The 15759-nt window shown below is 35.1% G+C and overlaps 1 protein-coding gene across 1 annotated transcript; it reads left to right on the top strand.

Moving 5' to 3' along the window:
• Nucleotides 1–1062: 1062 nt before the first annotated feature.
• LOC123660277 (glutathione S-transferase 2-like) lies at nucleotides 1063–6824 on the top strand. The gene is made up of 5 exons (XM_045595371.1): nucleotides 1063–1198; nucleotides 2434–2570; nucleotides 4654–4821; nucleotides 5511–5653; nucleotides 6454–6824. The coding sequence occupies exons 2-5, from the start codon at nucleotides 2438–2440 to the stop codon at nucleotides 6622–6624; spliced, it is 615 nt and encodes a 204-aa protein (XP_045451327.1). The 5' UTR covers nucleotides 1063–1198; nucleotides 2434–2437; the 3' UTR covers nucleotides 6625–6824.
• Nucleotides 6825–15759: the final 8935 nt, after the last annotated feature.

The following is a 15759-nucleotide window of genomic DNA, read 5'->3' as shown; positions in this document are numbered from 1 at the left end:
GACGAGCGATACCTTAGAACATCGTCGCATTTTGGAAGGCGTCGATGATTTTAATAATATACAATTACCAATAAAAAAATTATTTTTTTTTTTTTTTTTATCTAAGGTTAAGAGCGAAATTACGATTTTCTTTCTCATTCTCAAAATCATCTGGCAGCATCAATATCATCTCTAACTCCCACTCTCATAAAAGCTGTTTTTCTGAGACCCATGTCGTGTCGTGAAATATTTAATTTGAAATATTGCTACTTACTCAGTACTGTTTTAGTACTATTTGCTACCTAAGCAAAAAAATATTTAACGCGTGTAAATATTTCTTTTTAATTAAGGCTGGCATCGACCGCACCGATTATATTAATTTGCTTCATCGGATCAACTACTGAGTTGGGGAACAATGGAAAACGGGGCACTATGGAACAGTGTCGATAAAAATTTGAATTCTAAACTAATTCGTGTGGTAACGCTTCGACCAATTACAGCGCGTCCTGCGTCAAACTAGGACATAGTGAAATATGGCGGCGTGACAGCGATGGAACTGTGAATAGAAAAATATTCCATTTTTAACCGACTTCCAAAAAAGGAGGAGGTTCTCAATTCGACTGTATTTTTTTTATGTATTTACTTCAGAACTTTTGACTGGGTGGATCGATTTCGACATTTTTTTTTAATCGAAAGGTGGTGTGTGTAATTTGGTCCCATTTAAATTTATTTGAGATCTAACAACTGCTTTTCGAGTTATATCTAATAATGTGTATTTAGTCGACTATTTTTTCGTCGACCTACGTTGTATTACTTGTCGATGTAATTGAAGTCGTTTTTTTTCGTTTGCGAGCAAATACAATTATTTATTTTAGAAATTTATTTAACTCTGCGAACTGAACAATAACTTTTTTTTAATTCCACGCGGACAAAGTCGCGGGCACAGCTAGTATCTATATAAATGTATTGTCATCGTGATAAGGGCTTTGTAGGTAAGTTTTAAAAGAATAATAATCATCACCGATCATCAGATTTCAAACTTTAAAAGCGAGTTGCTTCTCTGACGTCTCCAGTTGGTGTCTGGCGCCGTTTTCCGTCTGACGTGAGACGTCTCACTTCTCAGAGTTCTCAGTCTGTGATCGGCTGTCACTGCGGTGGCTCGCGTTTGCGTCTATTTATAGCATCTTGTACATAAGTTACGCCATATTTTGTATAATAAGTAAGTAGATACAATATTTTGTCGAAATTTTACTAAATTATCATTAATTTTTTGAACCTTTATCGTATATATTCAATACTAGACGAAAAACCATTAAAAACAAGACGTATTTGCATGCCGGCGAGTCGCCGCCGCTCACCGAATTCTTTGAACAGTCAACAAAAAAACTAATTAATAAGGGAATACATCGACGCAAATTTAAAGTCTACTGTGTGGCTACGGTAGTAAAGAATATAATATCTTCGGCAATATTAATACGAAAGCGACTAAACCAAGTGCCAAAATGTCTTTAGTCATAATATTTAAGCCGTTTATTTATTCATAAGCCATTCATTCTTACGAATAAAACAAATACATCAAATTTCATCATATCAGCCTATACAGTCCACTGCTGGACATAGGCCTCCACAAGTTTACGCCAAAAATAACGTGAACTCATGTGTTTTGCCCATAGTCACCACGCTGGGCAGGCGGGTTGGTGACCGCAGTACTGGCTTTGTCGCACCGAAGACGCTGCTGCCCGTCTTCGGCCTGTGTATTTCAAAGCCAGCAGTTGGATGGTTATCCCGCCATCGGTCGGCTTCTTAAGTTCCAAGGTGGTCGTGGAACCTTGTTATCCCTTAGTCGCCTCTTACGACACCCACGGGAAGAGAGGGGGTGGCTAAATTCTTTAGTGCCGTAGCCACACAGCACTTACGTATACGTTTTGTATGGTCGGAAGATAATGTCGATTTTTTATATATAATATATTTAATTATCAAAGTACTAGCTGACCCGGCGAACTTCGTATCGCCTAACACAAACTTTATCGTATGGTATTAAAGTTCAAATTGACTTTTAAGTATTATCACAAATCTTTTGTATGGGAGTATAGAAAAGTGTTGTTTTTAGACTTTTTCAGGAAATTTAATTTTTTTTTTAGAATTTTTCTCTCCGTAAGAACCATCCTCGTACTTCAAGGAATATTTTAAAAAAAGAATTAGCGAAATCGGTCCAACCGTTCTCGAGTTTTGCGCTTAGCAACACATTCAGCGACTCATTTTTATATTATAGATGTACCATTGATATCTATTTACTTTTGCCATTTTATAGGTACATTGATAATTTTACTTAAAAAAAACCATTCGGATGGGATCAATACAACGTTTGTTGGCGGTTTTGGCGATGGCGGTCGGCTAGTCTTTAATATAAAAATGAAAACGAAAATGTGTCATTCTATTTTTTTTCCTTCATAGCAAAATGCCGAAAGTAGTTTTCTACTATTTCAACGTGAAGTCTTTGGGCGAGGGTGCTCGTATGATGCTCACGTATGGCGACCAGGAGTTCGAAGATCGCCGCGTCTCCGATGAAGAGTGGCCGGCTCTCAAGCCATGTGAGTACTTATTTTATTATACTGGCTGTGCCCTGCGGTATATAGTGGAAAAAATACTAACTAAAATGTAATATATGGCCTTCATTGATAAATAGACTCTCCAAAACAAAACAAAAATTCAATTCGAGCCAGTTGTTCCTAAAATGAGCGCGTTCACACAAACAAACACACAAACAAACTTCAGCTTTATAATATCATTATAGATATGTCTATTATAACAAAAGTGATTTGATTGTGAGGTTACAATTGTAATTTTAACGCCTCCCACGAGTCCCACGTATAAAGTCGGAACATAGTATTTTTAATCAATGCTATTATTTCTAATTGAGCAATATGTACTTAGGTCCGGTTTCACCGGTTACGGATAAGGTTTATCTTGCACATAAATTACGAATATGCTTTAAAAACAGGACGTAGAATAGGCCATTGGGATCTGTTGACTGTAAATGTAGACTACCATTTAGATTTTATTATTATTGTTTTATTTCTTTAAACATTATACATACTTACAAGTCACAACTTAAGAACTAAATATTTACATACGTTTTGGTACAAATCATGTCCGGGTGGAATTATGCCATTTATTTTACCAATTAGATTGATATTGCGAACAAAAACAACAATTAGAGCTGTCCTTTATCACTATTAAGCCTAAAGGTATGATTCGGATCTGGGCAGTCGCGACCCGGCAGCCGCGGCCCTGCAGCCGCGACCGCGGTCGCGACCCACCGCTTCGTAGGGAATTGTATGCAATAGTAACCAACGCAAGCGACCGAGCAGCGCGGCCGGGGGGCGTGGCCTACGCGCGGCTTTGGCAGCGCCGCCGAGCCGCTCCGGTGGCAGTTGGGTCGCGCTGCCCGTTCGCAGAGAATTTCTTTTCCTTTACATTTAAGTGCCGTTTTATCAGGATTTGATAGGTGCCTTCATCAATTCTAGACGTATATAATGAATCGATGTTATTCCTCTTTGATGATAGCAAGATCAACATTATTTCATCATCCTCTTCTTCGTCTTCTATCAGTCTCTTCACGAGTTCTCGCTTTCGTATATTTAAATAGTCAGACATAGTGAATATTTTATACACGACTGGAATGCACAAGCGTTCACACTGAGTGCTGTTTGACTACTGCACGTGGCAGTCGCTGCCCGGGTCCGTAAGCTTCTAGCAGCGCTGCACAGCAGCGACAATGGGTCGCGGCAGCTGGTCGCCACTGCCGGGTCGCGGCTGCCCAGATCCGAATGCTGCCTTAAGCGCGCACTGGCGGCCTAGCCGCAGCGGCCGGGCCGCGGCGGCCAGCGAAATGTATGTACATCGTATCATAGAGCGCGCACTTGGCCGCGAGCGGCCAGCGGCCGCCGCGGCCAACGAGATCATTGCGGCGTACCTGCGGCCAGCCGGCCGCCGCGGCCATCGAGATTCGAAGAATTGTACGATCGTGCGCTAGTGTGCGCGCACTGGTCGCCACGGCTAGATGTTTTACTCTTTACGGAGTGTTCAAATTATATCGTTATGGGCTATGGCTTGGGAGCGACGCTTGCGGCTGGTCGCGACACTTGCGGCCTGGTCGCAATACTGGCCGCTGTGGCCTGGCCGCCAGTGCGCGCTTAGCCTAATTCTGAAGTCCTAAAACATTTTAATATTTTTCAGTTCCATAAAAAAAAACATTAGAATGCAGAGAGATTTGATAATTGGACAGTTTTTTTAAATAGGTATATTCGTATTGTAAAAGAAGTAACTATAAGTCTGTTGTTACCTATAACACAAGCATTAATTTGCTTACCTTAGGAATAGATCGTCTGTGTATATAATAGATATTTATTAATTATAATATTTAGCGACACCTTTCGGCCAAATGCCGGTACTGGAGATCGCTGGCAAGCAATACGCTCAGAGTATACTGCTCTACAGATTAAAATTACGCATTATACATAATCTTGTCATGCTTGATAATTTTGTTTCATCTACATACTGATACTTAAATTAAGTTATATTAATTCATCATTTCAAGCGGTAGTCATAAAGTAAGATAGTCAGAAAAGCACTTATGAATTATTAGGAATCTAATTAATGCTAAATATTTAGCGATGCCATTTGGCCAAATGCCGGTAATGGTGATCGATGGCAAGCAATACGCGCAGAGTTTTGCCATCTCTCGTTACCTCGGACGCAAGTATGGACTTAGCGGCAAGGACATCGAAGAGGACTTCGAGATCGACCAGAACATGGAGTACGTGAAAGACATTTATGCAAGTAAGACAATATACATTTTTAACGAAAAATATTAATACTCTAGCCGACTTAGTCTTTAAGGCTGTAATAAGGAATAAAAAAATAAAAAAAAAATGTTTATAGGAGGGAATAGGAAATTAATGTCAATAAGAATGAGTGAAAAAATTGGAACGACCATCTAAAAGATCAGGACTCAGCCTATCAAAGGATGTATGTATGTTTATAAAATATTTAATCTAACTAATAAGCATAAATATTAATAGTACGATCTAGGAGGGTACGACCGTCAAAGTAACGAAACTTTCCATTCTTATTTATAGACAAAAAAAAAGAAATCTAGTGTTCATAATTCTTAAACGTTTATTCTCACTTTTTACCAGATGAAATACGTTATACTTAAATATATGACTTTTACGATACATAAATATGAAACGGTAAACTCAGAAATCCTACCTTATTCGATGTTAACAGAAATAATTATCCTATTATATCTTCTGATTAGTCGTGAAAACAGTGGTAAGACTGTTTCAAAGGTGATAACTTTTTTGCTTGATCGTATAGTTTTAATATTCTAATGCTAATAATTCTAAATTACCTTCTAGTTTGATTAGAGCAGTTATGGACAAAAGCAAATCTTTAATTTTTTTTTGACATCCCGAAATGTAAAATATCTTTAAGAAATGTTACAAACAATTTTCATTAATTAACAGCCGGGGCAATAGTACAGTACGAGACTGACGAGGTTGTAAGGGAAAAAAAACACAAAGATTTCACAAAGAACGTGTACCCAGCAATGTTGGACAAACTCGATGAGATTATCAAGAAGAACAATGGACACATCGCTGTAGGAAAGGTAAGAGTGTCTCCATAAATATCACTATACTGTCTGATCCTACAGACATTGTTTTGTCCCGAAAACTGTCAAACACGTGAAGTAAATAGCATCGTCACATATTCTAAAATTTTAATGTTTTTTAATTTTGACCTTACTCTAAGAGCTAATCTTTATATAATATCTATTAAGGTATTAGAAAAATTACCGAATCGATTTATATTATCGCGGTTCATTAAGTTTTAACCATGCCATGGTTACCATGGTGACCATGTCACAGGAGGACTAATTTATTCGTTTTCGAATTTTGCGCACAGAATCACACTGCGATTCACTTTTCTTTATATAGACTAACTGAACAGATGGTTATCCTGCGAACTATCAAATGCGTGAAACAAATGCAATCATTTTCAAGATTTGTGTCGTAAGAGGCGACTAAAGGATAACACAGTTCCACTACCACCTTGGAACTTAAGATGACCACCTACGGCGGGATAACCATCCAACTGCTGGCTTTGAAATACACAGGTCGAAGACAGGCAGCAGCGTCTTCGGTGCGACAAAGCCAGCCCTGCGGTCACCAACCCGCCTGCCCAGCGTGGTGACTGTGGGCAAAACACATGAGTTCACGCCATGTTTGGCGTTAACTTGTGGACGCCTATGTCCAGCAGTGGACTGTGATGAGCTGTAATGATGATAATGATGATGATGATGATGAAAGTAGTAGTAAGCAGTTATTACAAACAGACACTCCAATTTTATTTATTTGTATAGATATAGATTTAATTTTGTTTTCTTTTTGTCTTTTTGCTGTTCTAAAGATCACATGGGCCGATTTCATGTTCACCGGTGTATTAGATTACATAAAGACGATGCTTCGTATGCCCGATCTGGAGAAGAAGTACCCGAGCTACCAGCAAGTCATCGACAATGTTTACGCCATCCCTAAAATAGCAGCCTATAAGAAAAATGCGCCGGAGACCGAATTTTAAGCATTTGAAACATTCTCTGTCTGTAACGTTTAATATTTTGCCCTTTTAGTCAATCATTTTTGGATCATAGTGTGAATTATTGTGATCCACGAGTGATTTTGACATTATAAAAGGTATGTTACCTTATAAAACAAAACAACACATGACAAGTATAAAAGTAAATGTGAGAAATATTGTTACTAATTCTGCTTTACAGAGCTGTGTATTTTATAAATAAAGTTTCAAATATTAACGTTAGTTTTTTATTTGTTATTTTATGACTCAATCGTATTGTTTTCGGTTTTAATCTTTTATTAGTTCTAGTAAGGGACATTAATAAATATGCAAAAAACTTATTTTATAATTTTTTATAAATCAAAAATCTTTTTTTTGTTTGATTTACTCGTTACCATGACAACCGTTTTTTTTTTTTCAATGTTACAACCTCATAAATACGGGAAACTAAAATAGGTAACTTAATTAGGTCAATGACATTTAAAACGCAATCAGATTTCGATAAATAAAAAAATTCTAGTGTCAAAAGATTCACAAGAAAACCTATTATTATAAGAAAGCAACAATAAATACCTATAAAAACAACGGAAAATTTATAACTATAATCAATTTTTAGCTTACGTCGATACGGGCAGTTTTCATGTACTCGTATACATATATAGAAGTGGCGTTGATATGATAACGTAGGCGTGGCAGGCGGACTACATGATTACATTACATTACATACATTTACTACAAGCATAAATAATTACAATACAATACAATACAAATATACTTTATTGTACAACCAAAAACAATACAAATAACATAAAAGGAAAAGAAACAAGCGAGAAATAATAATAACAATAATAATAATAACAAAAAAGGAATGTACAAAAGGCGGTTATTAATTATCATAATTGATCGACTTTCCACCTTTACTCGTGCTTACATTTATTTAGTACATTGTCTGCATTAACAACTATCTATTTATAAATAAAAGTAAATCACTGAAATGTATGTACGCGCGTAAATTTCGTACGACTGCACCAAACCAATTCCACTCTTCCACACCAATTATTTGTTTTATTATTGTTACGTGTTAGGGTTCGAAGGATTTGGAGAGAAAGACCTGCTGACTCTTTTGGAGACTTTATTTTGTAGCCCCATTCGCGTCCAGCATTTTTCCAATCTTTCCCAAAAATTTGTCTACACTCAAAATTGTGCTTATGGTGCTACTTATACCTGATTCTAACAAATATCTTATCTTACACTTATGTCAAATTTAATTTGTCGAAGTTCGTCATCTACTTTTTGATTGTTATTTCAGGAAGAAAGCAAGAAATCTTGTTCCACTCAGCTCGATAAGCACGCTTGTATTTTCTCTTCATAATTTATGATTCGTTACACAGAATTGCACACATTACTCACCAAACGAGAAAGACGTAAAAAAAAATTAAATCAACAAAAGACAATAGTGTTCATATTCTTATCATATGAATATGAACACTCCTATTTTAATTACAGTTCATAATCATATGACGTACTTGTTTAAAAACGATTAAGAGGGAAATCCCCGTATTATCAGGCCATGACATAGTTCGGTGAAATAAATTTTGATCTAATTATATAATAAATCAATAGTAATTATTTTAAAATAATTGTGTTTGCCCGCAAACGAAAAAAAACCGACTTCAATTACATCGACGAGTAATACAACGTAAATCGACGAAAAAATAGTCAAGTAACTACGCGTAATCAAAGATTACTCAAAAAGTATTTATCAGATCTCAATAAAATTTATATGTGACCACATGACAAACATCAGCTTTCGATTAAATTTAAAATGATTAAAATCGGTACACCCAGTAAAAAGTTATTGCGGATTTCCAAGAGTTTCCCTCGATTTCTCTGGGATCCCATCATCAGGTCCTGGTTACCTTATCATGGTACTAAACTAGGGATATCTTCTTTCCAACAAAAAAAGAATTATCAAAATCGGTACACCCAGTAAAAAGTTATTGCGGATTTTCAAGAGTTTCCCTCGATTTCTCTGGGATCCCATCATCAGATCCTGGTTTTCTTATCATGGCACTAAACTAAGAATATCTCCTTTCCAACAAAAAAAGAATTATCAAAATCGGTACATCCAGTAGAAAGTTATGCGGTATAATACAACGTAGGTCGACGAAAAAAGTGTCAAGTAAAAACGCATTATTAGATATAACTCGAAAAGTAGATGTTAGATCTCAAATAAATTTAAATGGGACCAATTGGCATACACCACCTTTCGATTAAATAAAATTTGTCGAAATCGGTCCACCCGGTCAAAAGTTCTGATGTAACATACATAAATAAATAAATAAAAAGTACAGTCGAATTGAGAACCTCCTCCTTTTTTAGAAGTCGGTTAAAAAGATAAGTCATTGAAAATTTTAACTAAGTCATGTGCATTTCCCCGAAATCTTTTAAATCTGCCAAAATCTGCCACTTTTGTAAATCGTCAGCATGATCTGCCACAGACAAAATTTAGGAGCGAAATCTGCCAAAATGGCAGAAATCTGCCACAAAGGGTCACACTGTCGCTCGCCTCCCTGCTAGCTGCATTTATATCGGCCGAGACGAGGCCCAGACCATTTTGGAAAGTTCGCGCATGTACCCGGTTTTCGAGACTATACTTCTATATAGTTCCACAGTAGTTCCTCTAACGCCATCTAGTATTGAGTAGAGGGTTTCATGTCTTTTTCTTTGAATGGTTTTAATGGTTGACGCTAGATGACGTTAGTTTCTTTGTATATTCTCGTAACATTATTATTTTTATAAAAGAAAAAAAAATCAGTATATGTATTTACGAAAAAAAAATATGGTGGTACGAAGTTAACCAAGTCAAGTAGGTTAAAATAAAGAAACAAGAAATGAAAAATTCCATTATATTTATACCGTATTTCTATTCGCATTTGTAAATCTAAAAATGTTGGTTTCTTAATTGAGACGAAAAGGTTCTAATGGCCTATTCTATCCTATATATTTCTAATGGAAAAAACATCATAAGCATTGTAAAAACATGGACAAATGCAGACCACATTCTTATTGATCACACTCTCATAACTCGGTATGAGAATTTGGTCTGCGTTTGTCCATGTTTTATGAGGTTAAGTTGGCTAAATTATGTGCAGGGTAATCTTTATCAAGTGTAACCAAATTACAACTGTGGACGACGTCATGTTACTGATAAAAAAAGGAGTTCCACCACCAAAAAGTATGTGTATCGCAAAAAGGAATGAAGAAAGAGAACTGCCGTCATTTGATAAAGGCTATAAAAACAACTTGTATGACTGAATTTGTTTAAGAATATAGTGTTAATCGTTCACGAATCTTATCTAGATTAAAACACTCTACAGCAGTCTTATTTTTATAACAATATCATATTGATAATTTCTTATCGCGAGGACGGAGAGAATGTGTCAACATATAACACAAATAATTGAAAGTAATACTTTTATTTTATTGATAAACCGTGACAAGATGGTATAATTTATATTTTTTATTTTTTTTACATAATACGAACCAAAATATATAGCGATCGTTATTCGACGTAAAAATAATATGGTACAAGCATATAAGCTGGTATTTCAACTAATGTTCAACAACGCAAGATACCATGATATATTTGTTTGCAGGCAAACGAAAAAAAAAAACTGACTTCAATTACATCGACAGGTAATACAATGTAGGGAGAAATTGTCAAATAATTTCGAGTTGTAAAAAGATTACTCAAAAAATTATAGTTTAAAGAAACTTGAAAAACCACGCTTTTATAGCTAATCGAAATAAAAAGTAGAAAATAATTTTTCATTACAAAGAGTTTATATCGAACAATCAATCATAATTATCATCACATCACAGCCTATACAGTCCAATTACTATTTAATTACTAGTTATTAAGAGAATGATTCAATTCAGAGTAAGAAACGTGGGTTGCATTTTACTATATTTTCCTAACTTTTTACTATGTTTTTATAACTCTCCGCACATAGATAGTTGCAAGTAGAATATTTGTTACATTTAATATATCAAGCACCTGTGTTTACGATCACAACTAGTGTTGTTTGAATAATGTTTCCTCGTGGATACTGGCGCAGACATATCCGTTTAATCAGCAACAAACCGAAACAAATCAAAAATACAAAGCGCCTACAAAATTTATGCCGCAGAGAACACGCCGATAAATTCGTATGGTAAAAAAACCGTCAAACTCAACTTAGGTTTGAGGCGTAATTTTCTTTGGACATTTATCTTTGCCGACGTTAAAACATTGATCCTGGGAGCCGACTTTCTACGACACTTCAAGCTGCTAATAGACCTCCACAAAAAGAAACTCATAGACACAGTCATCGACCTCTTTGTCAATGCTATTACAATTTCGAGAGGCGCTCAAACTGAAACCGGAAAAATGCAACTCATTGCGGATAACCAGACTTATTATCATATATGGAAGCAATAGCCAGATGTACTTCGACCGACATCCCTAAATCGACACTCTAAACACAACGTTGTCTACGTCACGTGATCACGTGATAAATATGAAGCTGCGAAGACTGAATTCGAAAATATGTTGGAAATGGGCATTTGTAAGCTATCAAATAGTCCATGGGCAAGCCCATTACATATTGTAAAGAAAAGGGATGGTGGGTTAAGAGTCTGCGGTGACTATAGAAGACTGAGCGCGGTTACTCAACCAGATCGCTACCCAATACCGCGCATACAAGATTTTACATATCAACTGCCCAGTAAGAAAATATGTTCAAAACTCGACTTGGAAATGGCTTATTCAGTAATAATACAAATTGCTAAAGAAGATGCACAGAAAACCGCGATAATAACCCCGTTCGGTCTCTTTGAATTTAACTGCATGACCTTCGGACTACGCAACGCAAGTCAAACGTTTCTATTTATGCACGAAGTTCTTAGAGGTATCGATAATTGTTTCTGTTTCGTTGATGACATCCTAATATTTTCGGAAGACGAAGAACAACACAATCAATTAATACATAAAGTACTAAAGCGACTAGAAAAATTTGGAATTACATTAAAAATCGAAAAATGTGATGTTGGAAAGAATAAAATCAATTTTCTTGGTTACGAAGTATCGGTGGACGGAATTAAACCTAATCAAGATCGCATCGAAGCGATATCTAAATATCCGAAACCGAAAACCATAGTAGAATTAGGTACATCGATTCCTTGGCATGCTTAGACTGTCTGCCACATCAAGCTGAACTTCAACACAACCTCAACAAGTACTTACATAATCGAAAGAAGAACGATAAAACCCCTATCGAGTGGTCACCGCAAGCTGATGCAGCGTTCGAAAATCCGCCAAAGCATTTTAGAAGCTACTATACGCTAACGCGTCCAGTTCCCGGCAGTCATCTGAGTATCAAGACCGACGCTTCTGATCATAGTCTCGGCGCCGTAATACAACAAAAGGTTAATAATATGCAAGGTTAATAGATGCAAGCAAATTTAGAAATACTTATATCGTGGTGTGAACGGAATCATTTAACATTAAATCACCAAAAGTGTTATAAAATTACATATAGTCGAAAAATTCGAAATATTCATTACGATTATATTATAAGGGGTAATAACTTGGTATGTGTTTAATGAAATATACGATCTGGGAATCTTAATGGATTGGAAGCTAAGTTTAATCCCACATATAGAAGATATTGTTAAAAAATCCCTTAAAATGCTGGGATTTATCTTTAGAAATACAAAGGATTTCAAAAAATCATATACAAAAATAGTACTTTTTAATTCATTCATCAGGAGCAAAATCGAATATCGTTCAATTGTCTGGAACCCATACTACCAATACTGCCCATACTACCTAAACTGTCTACATATATACCATTTTCTCTACCCAAAGGTTGCCTGGAAGAGATCGCTCATTAGCGATAGGCCGCCTTTTGTACTTAACTCCTGTTTTTATTTTTGTATTTTTGCTCACTCTTGGTGCACAATAAAGAGTTTTTATTATTATTATTACCAAATTCACAAAAATAGATTAGAAAGAATACAAAAAAATAATTATTAGGTACGTGCATTATCTTAAAAAGACAATCTAGAATATACCTACAATAAAATGTTGAAACACTATAAAGTATTGTCATTGTCTACACGAAGAGATGTTTTGGATCTTTGCTTTTTAAATAAAATTATTAGAGGAGATATTGACTGTCCTGATTTGGTCCGAAGACTAAAACTGGCAATCCCTAGAAAACCTATGAGGACTTCTAGATCAAAACAAACGTTCGTGAGCAGATTTGCTAGAACCAAATTGGGCATAAATACATGCTTAAATAGAATCTTAAAGTTGTATAATTCAATTTTAAAAGAGGAAGCAGATATTGATATTTTTAGATATTCTGGGGAAAGCATTCAAGAGAAAAGTTAAGATGCTTTTTTTACATTTGAACTCAAATTAGTTACGTACTGTGTGAAGTTATGAACTTAATTATCATTATTATACTTTAAATCAGCTAATTTCTTGTATCTCAAACCGTTATTACTTATAGATAGATTATATTTATAATTTTTATATATATTTACAGAATTCGCCATGTATTATCATATTAATTGTTGTCTTTCGTTGTTTTTTTTTACATATACCTACATATTTTTAATTTTTTCTTTTAAATGTTTTTTACTGTTTTAGCACGGGTTTTAATTGTTGATTTTTTTTTTAAATAGTTTGTTTTATGCTTTTATTGATGAGTTAATTTGTCATAAGATAGATATTTATTGTTATTATAAGTTTCGAAACAACTGTTTTAAGTGTATTGCATGCTGAGTTAGCCTGTAAGTGTGGTGTATAGTGTAAGTTATTATGTTTAACTATGTAAGTATGATAGAAAACACTATACTGCGTTGGCTTCCTATATAAATAAATAAATACGTGGAAATCTCTCGCATATTTTTCAAAAGCAATGAGTGCTACACAACGCCGCTACAGTGTATACGATCGCGAATTATTAGCAATCTATACAGCTGTAAAACACTTCCGACGACTCATCGAGGGATGCGAAGTAAGTAAGTGTGTAGGTACACTGATACTAGGTAGCTAGTTACACGTGCAAAGCTGAAAAAGGACGCTAGAGAAATATACAACAAAATCAGTGACATCAAGTAGGCGGTACCTTCTTGTTAGTTAATTAATTAATTTTATTAATTTTAACATAAAATATATCACGCAAATTTGTAACATTTGGGACCCCTCCCTCCCCCTTTGTCACGCTAAGTCACACGTTCAATGATCCCCTAACAAACATTACTCTGTAACAACCACAGCCCACCCATCCTCCTAGAATAATTTTATTTCGAAAGTATAGATGTCTCTATTTATTTAAATAAATACATATTAGTATATTGGACGCTCTCAGCGGGTGCTATTCTATTTCCGTGATTGCGATAATCCCCTTCCCCCATAGAGCAACACGGAGGGGAGTGGCCATTGCGTTTGTTACCGATACAAAACTTTCTGTCATTTTTTGCGGGGGGAAATTACACACATGCTCACTTTATCTAATTCCCACACAAAAATAATCGTCTGTCACTACGAAACTCACACATACTAAATTAAAATCACACTTACATTTTTCACACACACATAGATACATTCTATGTCATTACAGTATAATGACACGCCGCAACTACACTGAAAAGTTGCTAACAGCCGTGGTTGTAACAACTGTCGATATGCATTATCGATAAATTCAACTACTCGGTTAGGGAAATAATGTTTTTAAAGTGATACAAAGGTAAGATATTATCATAAAAATAGACTTAATTTATTATATACTACAAATCAAACATCTTCATGTAAAATAAACGATTATAAAGAGTAAAGATTTGATTGTTTGTTTGTTAGCATTGAATAGGCTCCGAAACTATTGGACCGATTCAAAAAATTATTTCATCGTTGAGAAGCTACACTATCCTTGAGCGAAATAGGTTATACTATATTTTTAAAAATATTAGGGATCTTTACTAAAACTCCAATAATGTAACCCAAGGGATAAAAAAATATCCTAAAAAATTCCTTACATTGCGTGCGCTGCAAAAACTAATGATAATAGAAATACAAAATGTAGTAAGACTTTGTAGAATACATCATTATCTACTATAATTGTATTTGCTCGCAGACGAAAAAAAAAAAAACTGACTTCAATTATATCGACAAGTAATACAATATATGTAATATATACGCGTTATCAAAGGTTACTCAAAAATATGTTATCAGATCTCGATGAAATTTAAGCGCAACCACATGATAAACATCAGCTTTCTATTAAATTAAAAATTATCAAAATTGGTCCACCCAGTCAAAAGTTCTGAAGTAACATACATAAAAAAAATACACTCCAATTGAGACCCTCCTCCCTTTTTGGAAGTCGGTTAAAAAGTGTCGTGACAGCATATGTCTAACTATTATAATTATTTCACAATACGTTTGGTGCAACGTTGTTGTGCCAAACAATGCCAGTCTACAATAAACGATTTAAAATTAACGCACATTTTGAGGAGTTGATGATGTACACTGTGATGTCAACGAATCAGGAATAGGGAGCGTAGCACTAATGGCATCATAAGATGATAGCCTGTCATCTGCTAGATTGAATGATTTGTTGATGACTCTGAAAGGATAGATTTAACATTGTTAATTTTCAAAGTTGACAAATCTAAGTTTCGTTTCACTACTATGACAAAGGCGAACCATATCTTGATTACCTTGTACATGAGACAAAAAAAAAAACTTACGGGACAAAAACAGTGTGGCGTTAGTGTTGGTTTGGTGCCCTCGACTAATCCTTCTATTGTTCGCCAACACTTGAAAGTTAGTGGTATTGATATGATCTGAACAAATTACACTATTTTTTGTGGGCGTCCAGGTCTGTCTGTTATTACAATTTTTTTCCATGTATCCCTTAAATTTGGATTTTCAGAAAACCTGCCAAATTTTTATATAAAACATTATGGTCGAAGTTCACATTAAGTAATTCTAGTGAAATGTATTAATACTCGTAATACGCGTATTATATTTAATTTAATGCAATTTTAGTATATAACTATGTTTATTAAAAAAAGCTAGCAATATTA

This window comes from Melitaea cinxia, chromosome 15 (genome assembly GCF_905220565.1).
Source record: "Melitaea cinxia chromosome 15, ilMelCinx1.1, whole genome shotgun sequence".
Lineage (NCBI taxonomy): Eukaryota > Metazoa > Arthropoda > Insecta > Lepidoptera > Nymphalidae > Melitaea > Melitaea cinxia.
The sequence above is the reverse complement of the archived record's forward strand: the minus strand, read 5'-3'. Positions and strand labels throughout refer to the sequence as shown.

Excerpts from the sequence above, each read along its gene's own strand:
- LOC123660277 (XM_045595371.1), top strand. The coding sequence starts at position 2,438 with ATGCCGAAAGTAGTTTTCTACTATTTCAACGTGAAGTCTTTGGGCGAG. Across the intron at positions 2,571-4,653 it reads GTGGCCGGCTCTCAAGCCAT|CGATGCCATTTGGCCAAATG; the intron begins GTGAGTACTTAT and ends CTAAATATTTAG. Across the intron at positions 4,822-5,510 it reads CGTGAAAGACATTTATGCAA|CCGGGGCAATAGTACAGTAC; the intron begins GTAAGACAATAT and ends ATTAATTAACAG.